Source organism: Lissotriton helveticus, chromosome 2_1 (genome assembly GCF_964261635.1).
Source record: "Lissotriton helveticus chromosome 2_1, aLisHel1.1, whole genome shotgun sequence".
Classification (NCBI taxonomy): Eukaryota; Metazoa; Chordata; class Amphibia; order Caudata; family Salamandridae; genus Lissotriton; species Lissotriton helveticus.
The window spans coordinates 1,115,448,574-1,115,473,644 of record NC_136059.1 but is presented as its reverse complement, the minus strand read 5'-3'; the positions used below and the strand labels follow the sequence as shown (position 1 = coordinate 1,115,473,644).

The 25,071-nt window shown below is 45.5% G+C and overlaps 1 protein-coding gene across 1 annotated transcript in view; it reads left to right on the top strand.

The window, feature by feature from the left end:
- LOC144818468 (protein FAM47E-like) overlaps nucleotides 1-7,427 on the top strand; it is a 121,417-nt gene extending 113,990 nt beyond the window's left edge. The window contains exon 8 of the mRNA XM_078675935.1: nucleotides 7,221-7,427. Coding sequence (XP_078532061.1) covers nucleotides 7,221-7,361 — 141 coding nt within the window. The 3' untranslated portion in view covers nucleotides 7,362-7,427. The remainder of the gene's footprint in view (nucleotides 1-7,220) is intronic.
- Nucleotides 7,428-25,071: the final 17,644 nt, after the last annotated feature.

Below are 25,071 nucleotides of genomic sequence, written 5' to 3'. Positions count from 1 at the left end.
TTCCTAAAACCATATTTACAAAAAGAGTAAAAATATTATTAGAGATACATACAATGACAGTTCAGCTTGTAAAACCCAAAACAGACCATGGGCGAGGAAAGCATCTGTAGATATTATAATGCTGGCCTTGCTTGAACAAAATTACATGAGCTTAAAAGTGGAAGAATGTACTTTTTCCGCAGAGTGACATCAAGTTCACAAAAAAAAGTAAAGTGCAAAGTGTCCTGATCGGAAAAGTTGGCACATGGACATGGCTTTAAGTCCCCGGGCTTCGCAAAGCCTTTTGGAAAAGCTAGTAACCAGTGAATAAGATTCAGTCTGAATCTGGGTAGCAAAAAGCTGTGATGTATGTTATTAACTAGAGACAGGGAGGGATACGCCAGTGGGATTGGGCTAAGTGTGATGTCATTTCTCACCGTGGGCTTAGCAGTTTCTATACCCTCCCTGTCTTCCTGCCGCCTGGCCAGAAATCGGTACTTAAGTCCTTGGACGCTATTGACGGAACCGTTCCATCACGCCCCTCGGGTGGGCTGTGCTCATGACGGAACGGTTCCGCCACCGCCCGCTGCCGCGCCTGTGCGGCGCTGATTTCGCGCCTGCGCGGCGCCTTTCATTAAGCGGGCGGGGCCGAGACGGAACCGTTCCGTCACAAGTACAGCTCACCCGCGAGCCGTGACGGAACGGTTCTGTCACCCGCGCAGGTGAGCCGCGCGCCCTCCCGCGCCCTCCCGCGACCGTTAGCGCTGCGGCGGAATATAGTATATATTTGGGCTTAATGTACAAATCGGAGCAGCCTAGCCAGCTCATCTGCTCCGATATATACCTTAGCCAAAAGATATGCAAGCCCCCCTTGAGAGCCATACAGTTTGCTATAACAAGTTGATTCAAGGTGGGGCCTGGGAAAGACCAAATTCTCAACCAGCGAACCAAAGCTGCACTAAGGGCGCAACTGCAGTGTAATCAGAAAGGTATCCCATGCCAAGCTCCTCATGCAGCGTAAAGGCCGGGGTACTACAGGGGACATCAAGGAGCCTACGAATACATTTATTTTCCACCACCTGCAAGTCATTCACACCCTTATACACCCACACATCGCAACCATAGGTGGCCACAGGAATACATTTCTCACTGTACACCTTTAACAGTATAGGAACGGGCTTTGTCCCCAGTCTTTTTTGCAAAATCCATAGTAGCCCCCACTGCTCTTGCAAGATCTTTCTTTTTGTGTGCTCTCTGCGCAACCCATGACCCATTCTTGTCAAACAACACACCTAGATAATGAAAGGTTGGAACTTTAGTTAATTCTACTCCCTGCAGAAAAACTTACATCTAACAGCCTTCTTAGTGCCAATTGTCATGGTATGTGATTTAGAAAAATTGGGTGCAAGGTCAAGCAAGTCCATAAAATCTATAAAAGTATCAAGAAGTTTTTGGACACCTAAATCTGTCCTGGAAAACAACACTGCATCATCTGCATACAGAAGTGCTGGTATAAGTTTAGAGCCTGCACTCGGGATGTTTTTACTAGTTGCCGAGAGAATGTCACTCAGCTTGTTAATATACAGCTTGAACAACAGAGGAGCCAGAATACACCCCTGCCTGACCCCTCTCTTGACATCCCAGGAAGCTGACACACAACCGTGCTCGTTATATCTCACCGCAGCCTTGGTATTGTTATTGGCAAAATGTAAAAAAGCCACTAGGTCTACCTCCAAACCCAGCTCCAGGAGAATCGACCATAGCTTGGATCTTTTGACAAGGTCTAATGCCGATATTAGATCCATTAATGCATATGCAGGCCTTTTTTCTTAGCTATTTCCCCACCAACAGATGTAGGTTAATGCACCAATTTAGCGTCCCTCTGCCCTGTCTAAAGACGTATTGGAGGTCTGAGATAATCTTATACTTACCTAACCAGAAGGTTAGCCGATCCAGGAACACTTTTCCCATTATTTTTACAGCCGAGTTTACGAGGGAAATTGGTTAGTAACACGCTGGATTGTCCCTCGAGCCCTTTTTAACCGCTTTGCCACGGCGCAAATTCCGCCGCGGTGCGCCGGATTTTGATTCGTGCGCAGAACGGACGGCCCCTGGCCATCCGACGCACACGCCCACCGTTGCATCGGAAGGCTGGGGGCCGTCCGACGCATCAAAGAGGCTAAAAATAGGTATTGTAATGGCCATTGACCAGGAAGAGGGGAAGTCACTAGAACTGGCCACATTTAATAATCGTGCCAGTATCCTGGCCCAGGTCAGGGGGTCTGCTCTATACAAATTCGCTGAGACTCCATCCGGGCCCAACGCTTTCCCCCCCGGCTGTGGCCAGGATAGCTTTATGTACCTCTTCGATATTAAAATGCAATGGGACACTATTGTGTGCCAATGTCCCACTGTGAGTCAAACCCCACTACATTATCGTCACTACACATCCCTTCAGAGTGAAGAACCCATCTTTCAGTGGCTATAGTGCAATCTGTTCTGGCATTTGCTGTGTCTGAAAAAAGGGGCTATTTACCACCTCCCAGAACTTTCTGCTGTTTGTCAACACAATTGCCTGAACAAGATCCTCCCATGCCTGGGCCCTAATAGTCTTCTTCCTCTGTTGGATTGCTAGTTTATATGCCCTTCTGGAAGACCTAACCTCTGCCTCATCCCTCGGGCATTGCTTAAGGGCATAAATTAAATTCCTATGGGCCCTAGAGCATATGTCATCAAACCACCTTACCTCCTATGTACCCTTGGGCCTGCTGTTAATAGTTAAGCCATTAAGTTTATGCGTTTGTTGGATGACTTCTTCCAGAACGGGGAGATGCGTAGTTGTGAGGACGTGTCTGCTGATTTGCTGGATCTTTTGCTATTGGATAAGTTTCAGTTCCTTAGGGTCCGGCATACATGGTAGGAGCTTATATAGAATGACATGCAGGAACCCCCACACTGTCTGCGCTCGCACATATTATATGTGTGGACACCCCTGTGAAACTTATATTTGCGTTATATTGTTCTGCCCTGAAATCCAGGAAGGCACAATTGCATAGGGAGCCGGCAAGAGTGGCAGCGCGATCTTGACACCCCTATAGATGATAAGTGCTGGTCATACTGCTGTAATGCTACAAGGCATGTGTCCCTAAATGGCAGGCACCGCCTAATTAACTTTAAACACATCAACTGGGTGAATTACACTCCCAAAAGACTATGCCTCTATGGGCTAAGGGATAGTGCCGAATGCGATAGATGTGGGGAGCTAGATGCTGTGTTCCTTCATGTTGCTTGGGAATGTCCGAATGTACTGGCATTCTGGGAGAAGGTCTATTTGGCGCTTGGCGAGGTCACTGGGCAACCTTTGAAGCCCTGCCCTCAGGTTGCACTGCTGGGGTATGTCAAGGAGGTAACAGCCAGCTGCAGGAAAGTGGTAGCAATGGGATTATTGCTAGCCAAGCGTAGAGTGCCATGCACTGGGCGAAGGGCCCCATACCCCTTATTACGGAATGGGGCGTGGACATGCTTTATTGTTATACGCGGTCCGACGCATATAATGAGCTACTCCCACCACAATGCCGCCCCAAGGGCTTTTGGGGACTTTTCCAGGAGTACCTGATTGGGAAGGAAATAGCGGAGCCGAAGGGAGGAGACTCCTGAACTATATTTTAGTGAAATTTGCATTACTGCTACTTTCTTTAATTGTATTTGTTGTAACATTTTATCAATATGAAGGTCTGGATACCATGAACGCTGTGGTTTCTTCTTGCTCAATTTATGATCTGTCAACATGCTATACTGCATTTAGGCTTTCCTGTTTTCAGTTTCTATTTTTGGCAAATTCTAGTGGTGTTTTTTCAGTGTTTTTCAGTGATTTCAATACCTCAAAAAACAGTTCTTTTCAGTGGGTACTCATTTTTGCGCCATAAAAAACAACTGAAACAGTGTTTTACCTGTGTTTATGGAACGCTTTGCTTTTATTATTGCTTTTTTCCATTTTTCATCAGAAATTGTATACTGCTCTACATTTCAGAAGCTTAATACAGTCATGAAATACTTTCGATTGTCCTTTGATTCTGCAGCTTAGATTTAACAAGCATATGCAATGCAAAAGGTCTCACATTTACGTGAGTTTAAGCTATTGGCATTGTAATTGACAAAGTCTTTTATTTATGTTTTAAAAACGAAAATAAAAGGCATTGGTTTGCAATGCCAATAGTTCAAACTCACGTAAATGCAAGACCTATTGCATTGCAAATGCTAGTTTTAAATGAAAGCGTGCAAGTTCGCAGTTGAAATGAAATGAAATGAGGATTTATAAAGCGCATGGCTGCCCTTGAGCGTCCCAGCGCTGGTGATAGGTAGTAGGGGGAGAGTGCGAAGGCAGAAGGGATCAAGGGAAGAGCCAGGTTTTCAAACTCAGTCTGTTTTCCAGAGTCGTACAAGGTGGCGCCATTTTTGGGAGAGATGAGGCGATTATACGGGCGAGCTTTATGGTTCCTGTGTAGGAGGGGTTGGGGCAGAAGATTGATGGTGGTCTAGATGTTGTTAGTGATTAACAATGTTTTCTCAGTAAAAAATGGGGCAAAGGATTCACAGTTAGGGGGTGCTTTGTTGTTTGTGGAAGCAGGATCGCTTTTGAAGGTTGATTGGGTTCTAATGATTTGGAACAATTTCTTAGGTCTATTAGTAGCAGTGTCCAGTTGGTTTTGAAAGAATGTTGCTTTGGAGTCCTTAATATGCCTGGTGTAGGCGATTCGTCTTTGATGCGGGAGTCTGAGGTTAGCCACGGAGGGTGTCTGTGAAAATGTTCAATGTGACTGTTGAGCTGGTGAGGTATTGTTTTTTCTGCACCCAGGGCGAGGCTGTTTGAACTACTACTGCTGGTGGTCCCATGTCATTGCAGAATGACTCAATTTATTGAACGCTTGCGGTGATCTGAAGATCACTAGTTTGAATTTCGACAAGGATAACTAAGCCTTCGATCCTTCAAAGGCCGGTTATTTGGTAGAATTATTTAATTTGAAACAACAGAAGTTTGATATAAATTATCATATAAGAAACAAGTAATTTTTATCACTATCTGTGTCCCTCCCAATGCCTCTTTATTTCAGTCCCCTCCTTTGTTGTCTCACTGACAAAGCTGTTGAAAGGGATTTAAAGTATTTAAAAACTTGATTGTCTTCCTACAACATCTGCTGTGAAGTCTGGCCACGTATGGTCTTACTGCAACACAAGTCTCTTAAAACAACTCATCAGCACATCTCTAAGTAACCTGGGTATATTTAGTATGAGTGTTTTTATCACCAGCAACTGGACTTCGGAGCGACTATCAATCAGAATTCAGTCCCACGTGGAGTATCGAAACACTCCTAAAGTGTATTATGCAATTGCTGCCCACCACCGGGGCTTCTCCTGTGTATAGATCGTTCTTGATCTCTCCAGCAACTTGTACACATTTGACAGGTTCACCCACTCAAAGAATCAATGGAATCTCTCTAAAATGGTTTGCCACCTTCCTCGTGGATCACGCCAAAACTTTCACCCTTCACACTTTTGATCACGATGATCCCGCTTGAAGCTCCTTAGCGATCATACATCACCTGCACTCTTCAGTGTTTACCTGGCCCACTAACTTGATAGCATGCAGCAATAAGACTGACTACCTTATGGAAACTGATAATAAAAATCAACCTCTAGCTATAGGAAGGTGCTGGTAACCGTCAACTAATAACTCACAGCCACCTACACATCCACTTAAATGAAGGTAAAATCCATGGGGCTTGAGAGCAGACCTTCTCATAAATTTAGAAAAACTGATATTCAGTAATGCTTTTGAAATGATAACAATAGATGTATCTACTGGAAAATATATGAAGCAAGCCCAGCATTTCGATTGAGATTGCAGGGCTGGTGGAATTTTATGAAAATAATCTCAAAATCAATGTTCTTTGTTAGCTTTTATAATACCAAATCCCATTTGTACATGTTAAAACATGTTGAGAGCAAAAGAATCAAAATGGGTAAGGGGCTTTGAAGGGCATCCAAGAAATAAAAAACTAAAATGTATGTTTATTTTTTCACATTATCATACTGAGGCCGTGATTATGATTCAGTCAGAGTGGAATTACCATTTGAAATTCCTGTCTGCCTTATTCCGAGTGGGCTGGTGTTTCCACAACTGGCTTTCCTGGACCCAATTTTCCTGGGCGGCAGTTCGACCAGGCAAACTTGCATGCAACTTTAGCTGCAGCAGCAGACAAGCCTCTTTCCTATTTATTTCTGGCAGTGGGGAACAAACAATGCTTCCTCTTCCATCCCCTACTTTACACACCCTCACCCTCCACCCCACCCTACACAAAAGCTCAGAGTGGGATTTTTGCACTTAAACTTGCCATGTTAAAAGCAAAATTACAACTCCCAAAATGCAGTGCACCGTTACCTAAATACTAGGATTGGTTGGAGGTGTTGCACAGGTAATGGTCCACTTGGCAGCCATCACTACAGTTAACATTGTTGGACATTGCAGTGATGTTCAATTATCCCTTTTATAAGCACACTCAAACACGATTGCCAACATGCTACTGGCAGACCTGGTGCCCTAAGAATGTCCAGAGTGTTAGCCGTGATAAAAACTAAGCAGGTAAGTCAATAGAGCGTAGGGAAAGGATATTATCAGAGCTTCTTTATCCAGCCAGGACATTAATAAGAAAAGAGTTACTAATTACCCATTGCATAGAGGCTCGAAGCCGCTTAATTTTATTTCACTTTATCTCACCAATGTGTATCAACACGAAGTGTGTCTCCTTTCCACAGAGATAGGAGTGCTTTCCTTGGCCACAGGCTTCAGCCTCTCTTGAAGCACCCTCCAGGGATTGCCCCACAGTTTGAAAACCAGTGTCCTATAAGCTGTACCCCAGCCATTTACCAAACCCTGCTATCTCCCTTCTCAGCTTTTATGTACAAGTGTGTCATTGCTTGACAGAGGGGAACTTCCTGTGCCTTTACCCATTTCAGAGTCTGATCTATGTATCCTTTTCCTAAGCTTGTAAATCAAGTATAGTAAAGTGCTTGGGTCCTCTGTTTGATGAAATATCCTGTTATTCCTACTGCTTGGCTGCATAGTTTAATGATAATACACCACTGGCTAGGAATAATGATAATTATTAACACCTGTATCATTCCCTCATGTTAATGGAGTTAGGAGCCATCTTAAATAATGTTATTTTGTTCTTCTCTTTTAGTTCTTGGCGAAAATATTAGCCAAAAAGGAAGCATCAAATTCAGACGGCAGGAGTTCACGAGCCTCTGCAAACTCTTCAAAAAGAAGCTCTTGGTACAGATCCCAATCTGCCTCCACACATGAAGAGAGCCTTATTAATTAGTATATCTTGTACGGATTCACTACTATGTATTATTATGATTAATAAAACGTGGTCTTAGTTATTGTGGAGCTTGTCAAAACTTGGCTGGATTTATACCTCTTTCTGTGTTTTCCTGAAAGTGCATCATTTTAAGTTGCGCTTGTAGTCAAAATTACTCATTCTCTCTTTCGTGAATTCCCTCCCCCTTCGATTCTCATTTGTTGAGGAACCACTGATACTTTATAGGTTTTCACACACTGTGCCAACAGGTTCTCAGCTGGTGGCAGGTAAACAGCCTACAGCTTTATCAGCATAGATTTGTAGAGCTATTATTTGTCTTTTTGTTGCCAGTTATCAAGGCATCTTTAAATAAGATGCTTCATCTGTGTATTTTCCAACACATATCATGGCAGAAACATTTTAAGTACTCATTCTTTTCATATTGCATCGTAATGTTGTTTATTCACTGATATTGCTTTGAAATTTTTCTAGGGTGTTCAAGGTAAGCATGGAATCACCAGAAGGCATGAGACATATTTTTATTTTGCTTTTTTTTGGCTGTTTTGCTCTTGCCGACTTCAAACTCTGCACCATTTGTTTGAAGTGTAGTAGTACTTCAGTAATTTTCATCGAGTGATAGTGATCTGTGTATTATATTTGATGTGGATGATTTCTCCCACCATAAGAATGTAGCAGATTAAATGGGGCAAGCTCTTGCTCATCAGCACTCTCTCCAATGTGATCTATATTGTCAGAAAACCTTTTCCTTTCTGCATTAATAGAACTCAAACCAAAAATGCATGACATTTTGTATCATCGTAAAATTAGTAGAATGGTTCCTTTTAAGGGTTATCTTTACTTCCAAAATAATGAAGTTGAGATAAAAGCAGAGAAAAAATAGGTACAGGGCGAATTAACTTTACTGGGTTAGCCACCAGTTACTCTAACGACAAATTAGTCTGCATTCATGGCAGCTGTACGTCTCCAAAGGAACCAAAGCACTCTACTTTGAGGATGTATTGTCATTACTGGGGTAGGAGTAAGGGGTGCGTAAAATATCTTAAGTGGGACTGCTGTCACTTAATTTTAGTTCGATAATGTAATTTATGATGCTAAATTATTTTTTAATACCATTGGGACTTAATGGGACTGGTAGCTGTCAATGACTTACATCCTCCTACCCATTCACAAGAATGAAAGCAAACTGCATGTGCCTAGATGCAGCCAAAACAAAGACCCTCCTTGATGGCCCGGGTCTATTGGTATGAAGGTCCACAATCAGCCAATTCTCACCATAAACCATAGGTACAAAGCTTGTGGGTTACTTAATATTTTTAGTTCTCTTAATTAATTTCCATTTAACCCATTAGGAAAAGAACATATCAAGATTGTTGAATTTGAAGAAAGTTGTATATAATAAATAAATTCTACTACACACGTGTCGTTTCACTTAAACACTTCTAAAGGAAGCAGTAGAGAAGCAGAATAAAGTAACATCAACTTTTATAAACAAAAAACAAATCTTCCCTTATAGTTTTTATACTGTACCTTATGTTTGACTTACACCTCTAATTCACACCACAATGACATCATGACTTCAGCCTTGTACCACATTGGGGGCCAGATGTAGGAGCCATTTACAGACCGGTAACGGCCGATTTCGGCCGTTACCGACCGGTAAATGGGTTTTCGGTATGTAGGGGCACTTTTTTACAGAATCTGTAAATTTACCGATTCGGTAAATTTACCGAATTTGTAAAATACCGAAATGGGATTTTTACCGATTCGGTAAATCTCAGATGTAGGTGGGACTCTTCAGAGTCCCAAAGGCCCTACAAATTCGGTATTTTACCACCCAATCCAGTTGGGTGTTAAAATACCGAATTCAGGTGTGCATGCACATGTGTGCATGCACACCTATGCCATGTGACAGACAGACATGCCCTTAGGGCATGTCTGTGTGCCACATGGCGCACATGTCAATTTTTGGGGTGCCAGAGGGTGTCAAAGTGACACCCCCTGCACCCTTGCTAAAATCGGTATTTACCGATTCTGTAATTACAGAATCGGTATTTCCCATTGATTCCTATGGGCTTCACAGCCCATAGGAATCAATAGGAAATACCGATTCGGTATTTACCGAATCGGTAAATACCGAATATTACCGATTCGGTAATTCCACATCTGGCATTACCTACATCTCCCCCCCTCTATTTTACCACTTCTTAAATACCGAATCTGTAAAATTCGGTATTTAAGAAGTGGTAAAATAGATTTACCTACATCTAGCCCAAGGTGTCTTAGGAGCGCCTTCTCCTCATATCACTGACTCACAAGAGAGTGCCTGTCCTTGTAGTGCTCCTGAACTGAATAACTGCTATGGAATCTATGCTTGCTTGCAAGCAGACATGTTGAAAAAGCTGCAATACCTACAAATGCACACCCAGCATCATTTTCTGTTGAAAGCCCTCCGACCACGTCAATACAACTGAAGACTTTAGGATACAGATGAATGGTCGGGTGCACGCCCAATATGTGATCTTCAAATTTAAATTGAAAAGAGAATTGATCAGAAGGAAACTAAAAAAAATGCAGCATGAGATTAAGCTAAAGGATAAAATCCAAATGCGTGATATTGGAATTGAAACCACTGTGTATATAATATTTAGGGCGTTGGATTATGTATGGGTAAATGCAAAATCACCAATTAGCTCATTTTGTCATTCAAGTTAGGCGTGCGGAGGAAGCTTTAATTTAACCAGTGTAACCAACAAGGTATGCAGTTCCTAATGAGTGTTGCAGGTGGAGGTATGTGATCTCGAAAGTGAACCCCGTTGTGTGGTATTCACACTGGCAGGAGAGGTGGTTCCTCCTTTTTAGAAAAGACCCTCACACACCCAACAAGCAGGTGTCTTGCTTCATCATTGGGTCTACTCCTACTCAGGTTGGCGCTGCAATACCCGATCCCGGTGTGGAGACTTTCGATCCCACGGACAGTTCGCGAGGTGGTTTACATCTGAGATTGACTCTCAGCCAGCCGACCACGCTAGGGATCGGCTTTCTAGAAATTAACTTCTTCCGGGATCGGGAAGGAACTTGATATCTCTGACCCGGATCTTCACAGCCAACTGAGTACGCTTGTGATTGGCCATATTGGAGCCATTTTTTCCCGGGATTGCCACGGGACACAACCACACAGACCCGGGCCAAGAAGTCCCTTTGCACTTCGTAACTAACCGCCTGCCATTTACAGAATCAGAAGCTCAATATACCTCTGGGCTATTGTCAACCGGCGATTGATTACCAGCCAAACGGCCCCCAGCACTGCCAACGACCCAGTCCTGATGAAGATCCTGTAGTAACTTGGATCGAAACGCCGTCGACCTTTCAGCACAAATATTGGCGCGAGATACGAAGCGTTTGAACACATTGAATACTTTCGAATTGAACCTCTAATCTATCTGGAACCGCCGTATATCAATGAATACACTGTATATTTATTCCCTAGTCACTTTGCGCCACTCACGCTGTTTCACATTGTCACCTGCGTCGCTATATTGGTGTTCACTGTTACACCTAGAGCACCACGTACAATTTGGGTTGTTTTTTCAGTTGCTGTGGTTTATATACTGCAGTGCTGCTATAACTGTAAACTATACTTCTGTTCTTTTTCCCCAAAAATGTTTTATACATAAAATGATGCTTTTAGCACATGTCAGAATTATAGAAAGTCTCCTTGTTTCCTTTCAGATAATGTATTTACATATCTCCACTAATTGTCTTTAATTAATACCAGTTGGGACACTGTTGTTCTTATACTATTACGCCCCAATCCCAACAAGGTTGACGGGTACCTTACTCCTGTTCTATCTACAAGCAATACCCGATCAGGCGCCCATGATGGGGCCTACTTGGCGGAGATCTTTATTCCTTAAGCCGTTGTGTGCAGTGCGTGTGAGGGAACTGGTGTGAGATAGGGGTGTAGGTGGTGATGTTGTGAGTGTGTGAACTAAAACAGGGAATAGTGGTCCACTCAAAACAATTTTAATGAGTTGTGGTCACTACCCTGGTTAAAACTAGAAAAACGCACAACCCACTCTAAGGTTTGTGGAGATATGTGCTGGTGTAATAGGTCAACATGTTTCTTGCCTTTTATCTATTGATGGCAATTCCTCAGGACCCAAAAAAATTGACCTACCTACACTTTTTGGTGGTGGTCAGGGCTTCATTGAAGTACATGTGTGACCACCCGTATCCCTACCCCTGCGCTGCTACCAGTCCGGGTCACCCACAAACCTTAGAGTGGGAGTGTGCATATTTTTTTAGTTTTAACCAGGGTAGTGAACTCGCGTGAAAATTCGATGTGATAATATGTTCATTAATCTGTTGTAGCGTTGATGGAAAGGATTGTCTGCAGAAGGAAGTTGAGTGGGATAAGGATGTTCTGAGCTCCTTTGAATTTGTTTATTGTTTGCCTGTACAGACAGCATTAAGACTAAGTTTCTAGTTCTAATTTTCTTGGCCAATTTCACCCAGATAACGAGAAGGCATCAGAAGTTATTTGTCTGGGCAGGTCTTTAAGGTAATCTATCGTCTTATGACGAACAGAATTTTCAAAAGATGAACTGGTGCTGAACATCTGGCAGCTTACAGAAATGATAGAAAATGATGCAAGTGTATAGATAAGTAAACTGCAGCAGAACATCCTCTCCATATTAATAAGATGTAAAATACATTGACACTGCTTGATGGGACCTTGACATAGCTTTTATTCCAACCTATTTCTAAAATGACAAGCAATGCAAGTATGTATTTTCTTTTTAAACCATTGCAGACAAAATTGAAAAAAAATTGCATAATGGACAGCTAAAAGGCTAAGTGGTACACAATTTTGTTGCAGTTCTCACTGACTTCTCAGAATGTTCAGATCCGAGGACAGCCACCTTACTTCTTGTGTACAACTTTGAGAACGATTTTTGAACACTCGCCTTATTTTTCAATTTTAATGTCTTCTTGATGTTTGGCTTTACCGCTCATTTTGGAGACACTTTTTCCTCCTCTGAGTGGAAAAGATTTCTGACAGCCATCTGTGGTCTCTGCTCATGTTTGAAGTGCTGTGCACACTGTGATGCTGAGATGACATAATTAAACAGGCATTCTGCATGCCTCTTATGTTCTCTTCCAGGGGATCCTCATCAATAGTCATAAGCACTGAATATTCCCGCCCACATGCGGGGACCCCGGAAATATTATAAAAATATATATGTAAATTACATATAAATAGCTCCACAAATATGTATGCACATATATCATTTTTTCTCACACCAATGCAGCCCCAAAAATGAGGCTAAGCAATGTAAATAATCATACATATACTGAATTAGCAATGAAACAAAAAACACATTAGGCCAAATAGCCCTTGAACTCTGTGTTTTAATGAGCAAAAGGCTCATCAATCTTGTAAATTGCCAATAAATATACATTGTTAGCCACAGGCTGCATTGAACAGCAACAGCATAGAAAATGAAACTATTTTCAACAAAAACTGGCACCGTGCCTTTAAGGTAGCTATGACCCCTGGCTTCCATCATGCCTCAGGGGTGACAGTTAGGTCAGTTGTTCTTTCGGGGGACCCTGGTTCAACAGCTCCCTTTCTTTTTGACTTTCTGTCAAAAAATACTAGAGAATTTCTAAAAATATTTACTTTCACTCGACGTCTTTTGGGCATAGAGTGTTAGTGCTACCTTTTTTTAATCTGAAAAAAGGAATTTTTCTGTCAAAAATGCCTTCTCTCTTTGACAACTGCCCTTCCTGTGGGAAGAAGAAGGCCAAGACTGACACACATCCTGTGTGTATCCTCTGCCTCCCTGATTCTCATTCTGTGAGTTCTTGTGAACACTGCAAGACATTATCAAATAGAACTCTCAAAGATAGGGAGAGAATTCGTATTTATGGTCTCTCTGAGAGAGGTAGGTCTCCTAAGAGGCAGAAGAAGCGCAGGACGCGATCGGCGTCGTGAGAAGTCCCGACTTGCTCTCCTTCGGCATCGGGATCGGCGTTGAAGAGGCCGTCGATGACGGCGAAGACGATGAAGACTTCAGCGTCGAGAAGCAAGGTACCTCCGCTGCAGTCTACGGGGCGTGCAGCGTCAAGAGAAATGTCTCCGTTGGAGCATAGGAGCTCGACGTCGAGACAGCCGGCGTCGAAGCATCATCACCAGTCTTCGACGTCGTGGCTTCCTCCGTCGAGGCCAGGTCATCGGCGTTCGATGTCGAGGCACCGTCCGTCGATGCCCGGTCATCGGCCTTCGACGTCGAGGCACCCTCCTTCGGCGTCTGGCCAGCGACGCTCGACGTCGAGGCATCCTCCTTCGCTGTCACACCATCAATGGTCAACGTCGAGAAGATCCCCGTTGATGTCACAGCATCAACGTTCGACGTCGAAGCAGCCTCCGTCGGCGCCTGGTCAACGGCGTTCGACGTCGAGAGGGTCCCTGTCATTGTCGCAGCAGCGTGGGTTGACGTCAAAAGATATATCTTTGAGGCAAGTCTCTCCTCCAAGATCTCAGGGGAGGTCACCTTCAGGGCAGACTGCTCAGGAAACAGCTAGTCAACCCTCGGATCAGGCTCATGCCTTAACACCACAGCAGAGGTCTCCAAGATCGGCATCGTGCATAGGAGTCCTCCGGCCAAGAGAAAAAGAGTATCGGACGAACGTGCTACAAGAAGTCGCACAAGGTCTACCTCCAGACACCATCCCAGAGGGGGTCTCCGGTGAGTTTGTCATCATCCTCTTCGGGCTCCCGGTCTCACCGTGGACGACCTTCAGATGTGATCCTCTACTCCTCGGATAGTGAGAGGTCCAGACATTCTCCTGCTCGTTCTCAGCATGGGCAAACGGATTTGCCTCCTCCGGCACGTTCGCCAGTGAGAGAGTGCACCCAGAAGTCTCCTTCCATCAGGCTATCTCCAAGATGGTGTAGGCCTCTGCATCACTGGGCTCCAGACAAAGACACAGCAGCCAGGTTGCAAGCTCATCGGGACCAACAAGTCTCCCGACCCAGGGAGAGATTGCGCTCCCGAGTGCGCTCCATGGGCGAAGATCGAGGTCTAGGAGACGGGCTCGCAGATCTCCGACTACTTCTTCATCTACAACCCGTTCTCACAGGGATTATTCTCCGACTCTGACTGACAGTCCTCCATCAAGAATATCCCCTATAGATGACATTTTCACTTTTCAAGACATTGTGGGCAGGGGTGCTTTGAAACTGGGAGTGCCCATGACTTCTCCACAGGTCAAGACTTCTGTGATCTTTGAGACCTTGCATCACAGCACCCAAGCCTCTGCTGCCTTTGGTACCTGGAATCATAGATCCCGTGAATTAGGTCTTCCTTACTCCAGCGACTATAAAGGCCGCCCTAGCAAGGATTCTTTAAAAGTATCGCTCGCCAGAGGAGGCTCCAATCTTCCTCAGGTCTGACCCACCACCAGACTCTGTGATCATTGCGGCGGCGAAGAAATCCAGTGCTGTAGCTTCCTCATCCACAGTGCCTCCAGATAAGGAAAGCAAAATACAAGATTAGTGGGGGAGAAGAGTCTGCAACACCTCAGCCTCTTTTCTCAAAGTCTCTAATGCGGAAGCCCTTCTGGGGAGGTATGACAGATCCCTGTGGGATTCTCTCCAAAGGTTCATTGAGAAGCTCCCTCAAGAGGACCGTAAAGATTTTGAGGAGATTCTTTTGGAGGGCAGCCAGGTCTCCAATCAGATCATACGTACCGCGGTGGATGGAGCTACCCTTGCAGCGCATGGCTATGCGCATGGAATGATGGCGAGGAGGTCTTCATGGTTGCGCCTGATAGCCTTGAAATCTGAGGCTCAGGCTAGGATCTTGAACTTGCCCTTTTCGGATACATCACTGTTTGGGGCAAGCACAGATGAGGAAATGCAACGCATGAAGTCAGAGTTGGACACTCTTAAGGCCGTAGGGCTTGAAAAGAAGAAGGAATTTCAGAGGAAGTACCGCTCCTACAACAAGGGCCCTTCCAAACAGAGGGTTCAAACCCCTCAATGGCAGAAGGGGCAGGACCAACAGGGGCAACAGAAGTCCCAGTTCAGAGGCAAGTGAAATTCCAGAGGAGGTGGAAATCAACGCCAGGGCAATAATTCCAATAAGTCCCAGCAGAAGCAATGAGTTCTTCCTTCCCCCAGCGCCGTTGACCACTCCAGTGGGGGGAAGCATTGCGCATCATATGTCAGAGTGGGAAAGCATTACTCAGGACATATGGGTGTTGACTACACTTCGGAATGGGTACTGTTTTCGTTTCAAATACCTGCCTCCACCCGTCCCCCCAAGGCCAACCTTAAGTCATCAGCTCATCCTTTGAAAAAAGAAGTAGCGATACTTCTCGCAAAATCAGCCATCGAGAGGGTTCCTATCGCTCAGAGGGGGAAGGGAGTGTACTCCTGATATTTCTTGTTCAGAAAAAAGGGGCAAAAGGCAGAATTCAGGCCCATTCTGGACTTGAGAACGCTCAACCTGCACATCAAAAAAGAAAAGTTCCGCATGTTGGCACTTCACCAAATATATCCGAATCTCAAATAGGGAGATTGGATGTGTTCGATGGACCTCCTAGATGCCTACTTCCATGTCCCGTGCACCTCAAACACAGAAGATTCCTGCGGTTCCAGGTGGGGACCTCTCACTACCAATTAAAGGTCCTGCCCTTCGGGTTGAAGTCAGCTCCCCGGGTATTCACAAAATGTGTTGCAGTAGTAGCGGCCGCTCTACGCCGAAGGGGAGGCTTCGTGTACCCGTATCTGGACGACTGGCTACTGAAAGGTCCTTCCCCAGACGCTGTAAGGAATCAATTCCAAACCTGCATCCAGCTCTGTCACCGGTTGGGTTTACGTGTCAACTTCAGCAAATCAGTCTCGCAACCCACCCAGAAGATTCACTTCCTAGGAGCTCTTCTAGACTCCGAGGTAGGAAAAGTGTTTCCTTCGGAGGAGAGACAGTGTTCTATAACCCAAAAGTGTCAGCTGGTACTTCGCCACAAGGTTCAGAAAGTGCGAAAGATTGCCTCCCTACTAGGTTTGATGGCTTCATGCATCTTTCTATTCACGAATGCCATGCTTCGGATGCGTCCTCTTCAGCAGGATCTGGAGGACAAGTGGGACCAACAGTCAGCTCGCTGGGACGATCGGATTATTCTGTCAGAAATAGCTTGAGCTTCCATTCCATGGTGGACAAAGAAACAGAACATGCAGGTGGGAATTCTGATCCATCAACCTCCTGCACAGACCTTGATCACCGATGCTTCTCTTCAAGGCTGGGGGGCACACATTGGTCACCTCAAAGTGCAAGGTTTGTGGTCTCCCAAGGAATTTACGTATCACATCAACATGCTGGAGTTGATAGCAGTCCACCTGGCTCTCAAAGCGTTCCTCCCCTCGCTTCAGGAAACATCAATATTAGTACAAACGGACAACACCACCACAATGTACTACTTAAACAAGCAGGGGGGAACGCGCTCACAGACTCTGTCACTGGAGGGCCAGCGCATCTGGCATTGGCTTCTGGCTCGCAAATTGTCGGTCACGGCGGTCCACGTCCCAGGAGAACAGAATGTGAGGGCGGACGCGCTGAGTCGGCATTTCGAAGACAGAGAGGACTGGGTTCTAAACAACGAGGTGCTCGAAGGAATCTTCCAGTCTTGGGGTTGTCCCGCCTTAGATCTGTTCGCGGACGACAAAAACACCAAATGCCAAGACTTTGCCTCGCGGTTTTACCATCCAGGAGCAAGAGGGAATGCCCTTTTGATGGACCAGTCAGGGGAATTTGTGTATGCCTTTCCACCACTTCCGCTGATCCTGAAGGTGGTGCGCAAGCTGACACACTCGTGCACAACAATGATCCTCATTGCCCCCGACTGGTCGAGACAATGGTGGTACACGGACCTGCTTCATCTGTCAGTGGCTCCTCACAAGAGACTGCCATGCAGGCTGGACCTGTTATCCAAAATGAACGGGAGGATTCATCATCCCAACCTTCCGTCACTGAACTTGACAGCATGGCTCCTGAGGTCATACAATACGGCCATCTAGGATTGCCACAGGACTGCATGTCCATCCTGAAGGAAGCGAGACGACCTTCCACGAGACATTCCTATGCCTGTAAATGGAAGCGCTTCTATCCGTGGTGCATGCAAAATGGTCATCATCCTATTAAGAAGTTGTTCTTCCTTATTTGTTATATCTGGCAAAAGCAGGTTTAAAGTTTAATTCTATTAAGGTGCATCTAGCCGCTATAACAGCGTATAGGCGGTCACCGTCACAACCTTCTTTTTTCCAGTTACCGGCTGTAAAGGACTTACTGCAAGGGTTGAAAAAAGTGTACCCTCCAGTGCATCAGCCTTCTCCTCCATGGGAGCTGAACCTGGTGCTATCGAAGTTAATGGGTCCGCCCTTTGAACCCATTCATAAAGCTACTTTGCAGCACCTTTCCTGGAAGGTGGCATTTTTGGTAGCAATCACGTCAGCTAATAGGGTGAGCGAGATCCAAGCTCTCTGTTCCAAGGAACCCTATACTGTGTTTCATTTGAACAGAGTGGTACTAAGGACACATCCGTCCTTTCTTCCTAAAGTGGTGTCAAATTTCCATGTCAATCAGACCATTTCTCTGCCCACTTTCTTTCCCAATCCCTCTTCTCCAGCTGAGAGGGCTTTGCACTCTTTGGACCTGAAAAGGGTTTTAAAATTCTATCTGGATAGGTCCAAGGCTATACGTCATTCTGATCAACTGTTTGTTAACTATGGATCGATCAGAACAGGTCATGCAGCCTCGAAACGGTCTATTTCGAGATGGATCGTTTCGTGTATCAAGCTTGCTTACCAGTTGGCGCAGAAAACTCTCGGGTTTTCTCCCAAAGCGCATTCCACCAGGGCTAGAGCTGCGACTGCAGCTTTTCTCCAGAATGTGCCCATGTCTGAGATCTGTAAGGCGGCGACCTGGAGGTCCGTACATACATTTACCAGACATTACTGTCTTGATTCTGACACTAGAGCAGATACCCAGGTAGGCCAGGCCTCCTTGCGGAATCTGTTTAGCAGCTGAGTACTCAGCTGTTATAAGTGTTTTTTTGGTTGGGTCATATATTTCTCATTTACCTGCAGGTGGGCTTGCTACTCTATTCAGTGCTTATGACTATTGATGAGGATCCCCTGGAAGAGAAGGATAAGTTACTTACCTGTAATCCTAGTTCTCTTCCAGGGGTATCCTCATCAAAGTCATAAGCACACACACCCTCCTCCCCAGGTAAATGAGAGTGGTCTGTTCTATGATTTGTGGTTGAGCCCTGACTTCAGGGTTATGTAAAGAACAACTGACCTAACTGTCACCCCTGAGGCATGATGGGAAGCCAGGGGTCATGGCTGCCTTAAAGGCACGGTGCCAGTTTTTGTTGAAAATGGTTTCATTTTCTATGCTATTGCTGTTCAATGCAGCCTGTGGCTAACAATGTATATTTATTGGCAATTTACAAGATTTCTGAGTCTTTTGATCATTAAAACACAGAGTTCAAGACCTATTTGGCCTAATGTGTTTTTTTGTTTCATTGCTAATTCAGTATATGTATGATTATTTACATTGCTGCTTAGCCTCATATGTGGGGCTGCATTGGTGTGAGAAAAAATGATATATGTGCATACATATTTGTGGAACTATTTATATGTAATTTACATATATATTTTTATAATATTTCAGGGGTCCCCGCACTTGGGCGGGAATATTCAGTGCTTTTGATTTTGATGAGGATACCCCTGGAAGAGAACTAGGATTACAGGTAAGTAAGTTATCCACTTTCATCTGAGCTTCATACCACTGTCTGCTGACCGTGGTCCAAGAAAAAGCCCCAGGCCTTCATGGAGCGTCACCGGAGTTTTAAAAAAAATTAGAATTCACAAGAAGACGCAAGGCAAACCGACTCCTTATGCTACCAATTCTCCTTAGATATTGAATTCTTGGTGTATGGAGTTTCTCATCATCCTTGGCACAAGAATCTTTGGCATCAAATAATTTATTTAATAGTTGTTGGACCTGGCCCTTTTGGCAGGTTCACCCCGAAACTTTTTCCTTTTTCCTAGCCTGTTTCTTTGACCTGGTGTTCGTGATTCTAGGCCTCTGCGCACTTTTTCACTGTGGTACAGTGTAAAGTGCGTGAGCTCTCTGTGTATGTGTGGTGAGTGACCTGCCCTCCCATAGGAATGAATGGGGAATATGTATGCCCATGGTAGTTCCTGATGTGTGGGGAGTGCAGGGTCGGGTTTGGTATGTGCGAACTCGTGAGATTGAATGCTGCGAAATGGTATATGCGGCATGATTGTGTCTAGTGTAGAAGTGCCACTTTTAGAAGTTGGCATATTTGTGTAATTTGTGCCTGGCGTGTGATTGGCTGGTGAGCCTGGCCCAGGAGTGCCTGGGCCTGCTTGTGGATTGACTGCCTGGTTTGAGGATGACAGGGGCTGGGGAGCCCCCAGGAGGTTGTCTGAGTCAGCCCGTGGATGAAAGGCTGCATCTGCTGCCAGGGAAGTGGGAGGAGATAGCACCTGGTAGTGAATAGGGCTGTGCCTGCCTGCCACAATGCTGGCTCCACCTCCTGCTGGGCGACTGTCGCCTATGCCCCTCACCCTGAAAGGAGTTCCCTATAACCAGTTCTAGCTGGTTCTCACACTGCCTGCACCCTTTAGACAAAGGATGTTATAGTATAGAAAGGGGCTGTGTCCCCTTCCAAAATGTTCTTGTTTCTAACTTGAATCCTGCCAGGGGCGTGCTGCTGCTTGTGCCCAGGGGAATCCCTGGGCCCTGCCCAGGCCCTGGACACCTGATGGACTTTCCTTCTCTGGGAGCTGCTGTGCTCCACCTTATGTCCTGGACTGCTGAGGTCCTGGGCTCCTGAAGGACTTTGCTGGACTTGTTGTTCCTTAGCGCCTGGGAGCGTTTATTTTTACTTGGACCTTCTTTTTGCCTGCTAGCGCTTGGGAGCGCTTGACTTGTAGCTTCTAGCTCCTGGAAGCGCTTGTATGCTGTCCCTAGTGCTTAGGAGCGCTTTATCCTTGCCCATAGCGCCTTATGTGGTTCTAGCGCTGGGGAGAGCTTTGGCCGGTGCCCACCCGGCATTTGCCCAGGATTGAGGAGCCTATCGAGTGCCCACCTCGATTTGAGTAATTATTTAAAGCCGGTGCCCACCCGGCATTGCCCCGTGTTCTCACCACCGCGGCCCGAGGCCTGAAATTGACCAGAAGCCGTGGAGAAAGAAACAAAGGGGCCGCGACCTGATTGGTCATTCGTTGACAGGAGCCGCGCTCTGATTGGCCTTTGCCGTAGGCCTGTCCCAGAGAGCTGCGCTCCGATTTGCTGCATTGCCCGCAGAAGCTGTGACGTCAGGGAGGCTCGTCCGTGGAGCTGCGACCTCATTGGTCCACCCCAAGGAAGCCTGTTTTCTTCGTTCGTTGCCGGTCTCCCGTAGGGAGAGGGAGACAGGGAATGCGGCTTGCGAGGAGAGAGCGCCAAGTGGAGGCGAAGTCCCGGTGAGTCAGGGATGTTTCTGTGAGGAGAGGGGGGGGGGGCGTCGGGACACATTGCCGGTGTCCGCCCCCCCCCCCCAGTAGCGCGATCTCATGCACCTTGTGCTTGTGAAGCCCACAAGGGCTTATGGGGCATTTTTACTGATTTCGAGCCCACGAGGGCTCCAGGGGCCATTGTCCTTTTGAGTCCCCAGGAGGGGGACTCCAGCAAAGCGGCGCCAGTGTTGCTTAGAGCCCCGAGAGGCTCAAGGTGCCCCCTGTGTTCCCGGGTCCCCTGTGAGGGACCCCACCGCCCAGAGAGGCTCAGGGGCATTGTTTGTTCTGAGCCCTGCAAGGCTCCCACGACGGGCCAATTTTGTGTTTAGAGCCTCAGGCTCTAGGGGGCACAGTTGTTTTCAGAGTCTGAGGGCTCCATGGGGCATATTTGTTTCAGAGCCTGTGTGGCTCCAACGTTTGGGGGCATGTGATATGTCAGAGCCTGTGTGGCTCCAACATGGACGCGAGTATTGTCAGAGCCTGTGTGGCTCCAGCAGTGGGCGCAGTTTGCGCCTAAGGGTCAGTGAGGACCCTGTTGCAGTTTTTGATTCACAGCTGCCCAGCAATTAGTGGGCAGCTGCACCGTTTAGGTCTTGTGATTCTTCCCAGGTGCCCAGCAAGTAGTGGGCACCTGAAATGTTTAGGTTTTGCGCCATTGGCGCACCCCTGACTAGCGCTGCATTGGCAGCGCGCCCTGACATTCTGGACACAGGGCTCTTTAGTCCCTTTATTATATGGGGGCTGGTATGTGACTTTATTTAGGCGCAATGTGATTATCTATGTGATGGTATTTGCCTAATGTGAGTTTTGCGCAATGTGATATGGTGCTAGGAAATGTAATGCATTTAATATGATTACGCACCTTGATCTTACACCTCTGAATGTTTTTATGCATCATGTGTTGTTGCGCTATTGAGTTATGGTCTGGCACCTCTGAATGTTTTTATGCATCATGTGTCTTCCTTGATTTTACACCTCTCAATGTGTTGGTTTATGCATCATGTGTTTTTCCTTCCCTGCACCTCTGAATGTGTTTATGATGCATCATGTGCCCTATTATTACACCGCTGAATGTGTTTTTATACATCATATGTTTACCTTTTTCCCTACACCTCTGAATGTTTTGATGCATCATGTGTAATGTGTTCTTGCTTACACCCCTAAATGTATTTTATTCTTAGGTGGTTGTTCTTTCCAGTACAGGTGGTCCTAGTAAGGTCCTGGTTCCCTGCGTGATATTCTCCTAAGGTGGTTAGGGTTGCGTAGGTGGTACTTACCTGTTCCCAGTAGTTACTGGGTGTGATTTATAACTGTTATTTTGTGCTATACTTATTCTAATTTCTAAAAGTGTTGATTCTGACAGTGGCCCATGTGGCCCTGTCTTGTATATAATCCCTTGTGAATATTGCCCGTGCCAGTACATGTGTGATTTCTATCTGATGTGTTTTGACAATACAAAAGTTATGTTAATATAAGCTTGTGTGGAGTTCCTTTTGTGGTGTGCCTAAGATGTTGTTGCTGTTGTGTGCTTGCGCAAATGCTTTACACATTGCCTCCGAGTTTAGCCTAACTGCTCGTGCCAAGCTACCAAGGGGGTGAGCAGGGGTTATCTTGGCGTGTGACTCCCTTGCCCTGACTAGAATGGTGGTTTCTGCCTGGCTTTGGCGTCAGCCTTAGCCTACCAGAAATAGCCAGTTCTAACAATAGTTTTATGCAGCACTTGTTCCACCGGATTGGCATTAAGGCACTTTACGAAGAACAATATGAGATACAAATAAAAGTGCAACCGTCATATATTGTTTAACCAGGCGCTATGAAAAAACCCATAATCGCATAGATATGCAACTAGGGGTTTCAGAAGAGAAGGGGGAAAATCGGGGATGGGGTATAGGCCATTGGGTATAAAATGATTAATTCGTGCCACAACCAGTGCAACTACAGGAAATCTTCATTGGTAACAGACCTCTTAGTGACAACAAGATTGGTGACAGGATTTTTACTCAAGAAAGGTCTTGACAATAAAAAAAGCATCTTAGCATTGAGATACCTAAAGAAATTTGTAGAAAAAGAGCAATTCAAAATGGTGATGTTTCCTTTTCAGAAAGATGTCTACATGGCCATGCTAGATCTTCTAGACTCCCCATCGCTGTGACAACATAGTTTCAAGCATTTTCTACTTTGTGTTGGAGAAGCAGCACTATGGGATGAAAGTTCTTTTTGTGTTAAAATCTGCGCCAAGAGTGTTTTTCAGAAACTTTGCGGGATTTGCAGTGATAGCCTTTCTGCACCACAAAGGTTTCCATATATATCCCTTGCCAAACCACTGTCTTATGAAAGGCTTTTGGTCAAGGAAATAAACATTGCGCATCAGTCAACCACCTTCATGTTTCACAAGTTCAGGTTCTACCTTATTTGAAAGAAGGCCAGACTTCAACACTTAATGAAAGTTTCCTACAGTGGCTTCCAGTAATTTTAGCAGGGGCGGGCCACACACACAAATACGCACTCACTCAAATCCATGCATTCATACATGTCTGCACATACCCACAAATTCAAACATTCATTCATGCACACGCTAAACATTCGAAAACCTTAAATTTACCTGCACTGCAGCTCAGCAGGAAAGCCTTGGTGGGCCCAGGAGGGTTGGTACTGCTGCCTAGTTTCAAAGGTCAGCCAATGAGAAGAGGCAGCATTGCCTTACTCGTCATAGTCTGGGATGGGGTCAGTGAGACTGCTGACCCCATCCTACTCTATGACAAAGTGTTACTAATTGACACACGGCCCTGGGCACTTGAGGGCTTAAAACTGAAGCACCTAGGCCTAAGGCAACCAGTGACGCTCCCCCTCATCATGAGGGGGAGGGCCTTGAGGCACTTATTCCAGGCTAAGGAGGTCACACCCACAGTGCTATGAAATTATCAACCTGGCAAAGTTCAGCTCAGGCAGCCAGACACCTGTCCACTTAGTGCATGTCTAGCTTCTAGCTGCCTGACCTGAACAAGAAGAGTATCTGTCAGGCAGACCTTTGCTGAGGCCGACTGACACTCTTGTCGGGAAGAAATGTGTTGGGGCGTAGCCCCTCTGCCCGAACGAATAAGCCACAGCTGGTTTCCTACATGGAGGGAAACATTTACTTGAAACTATGTCCACCTTAGTACTGAAGCAAATCTTTGCAGAGGAGGATTCCGATGTTTCTATATTTACTTTTCTGATACCCACGCAGGAATATATTTGATCACAATGGAAACAGAGGTGGGGGGGGGGGGCAATATATTGACCTCCCAAAATGTGATAGACTTCCTCCGGTGGTAGTTAATCTTCGAAAACGACTCCCTTCTGGGACATCTGCAAAAAGACAAAGCTACACAAGAGGTCCACCAAGCCAAGGTCTACCATTACAAAAGAGGCTGTGCCACATTAGTATTTTAAGGTTTATAATAATATTGTTAGCACTTCAAGTATTTCTTTGAATTCTGCAAGAAAAGCCCATCTTGAGCTAGATAGACACCTCTCCCAGTATACTGTACCTATGGAAGTCCGGTGGGGCCAGATGTATGGTCCTCTCAAAGGATGGTCAAAATCTGAAGATAACTCGCAACATGAACCACTCCATTAACTGCCTTTCCTGGGCTTCAAAATAAGAAAGCAGACAACTAGAAAGTGCCCATAAGTTGGCTTTATCCAGGGTCAGAGGCATTGTTTTGTGTTTTTTTTTATTATAATGAATAGAATTCAAGAAAAATGTACAATAGGAAACATATTTAATGACAAAACTGTTTAAAAAATTTACCGTATTCATGAAGGTTTTCAACATTAATAATACCAACCTAGGGGGCAGATTTATGAAGGCCTTGCGCCGCCGGTGCGTCATTTTTAACATGGGAAAAAGTGACGCACCGGCGGCGCAAGGCCTTCATAAATCTGCCCCTAAGTTCTTTTTGCCTACCTCCCTGAAAGAAAAAATAGCAGTTCTGATAACAAATACACATACGGTTGCGCAAACTACAGAATTACCATCCATCTGGCTTAAAAACCATACATTTCTGCAAATGTTTCCTGAACACTAGTATATGCGGAGTATCGTTCCCCTTGTAAATCCAACCCTGTCCT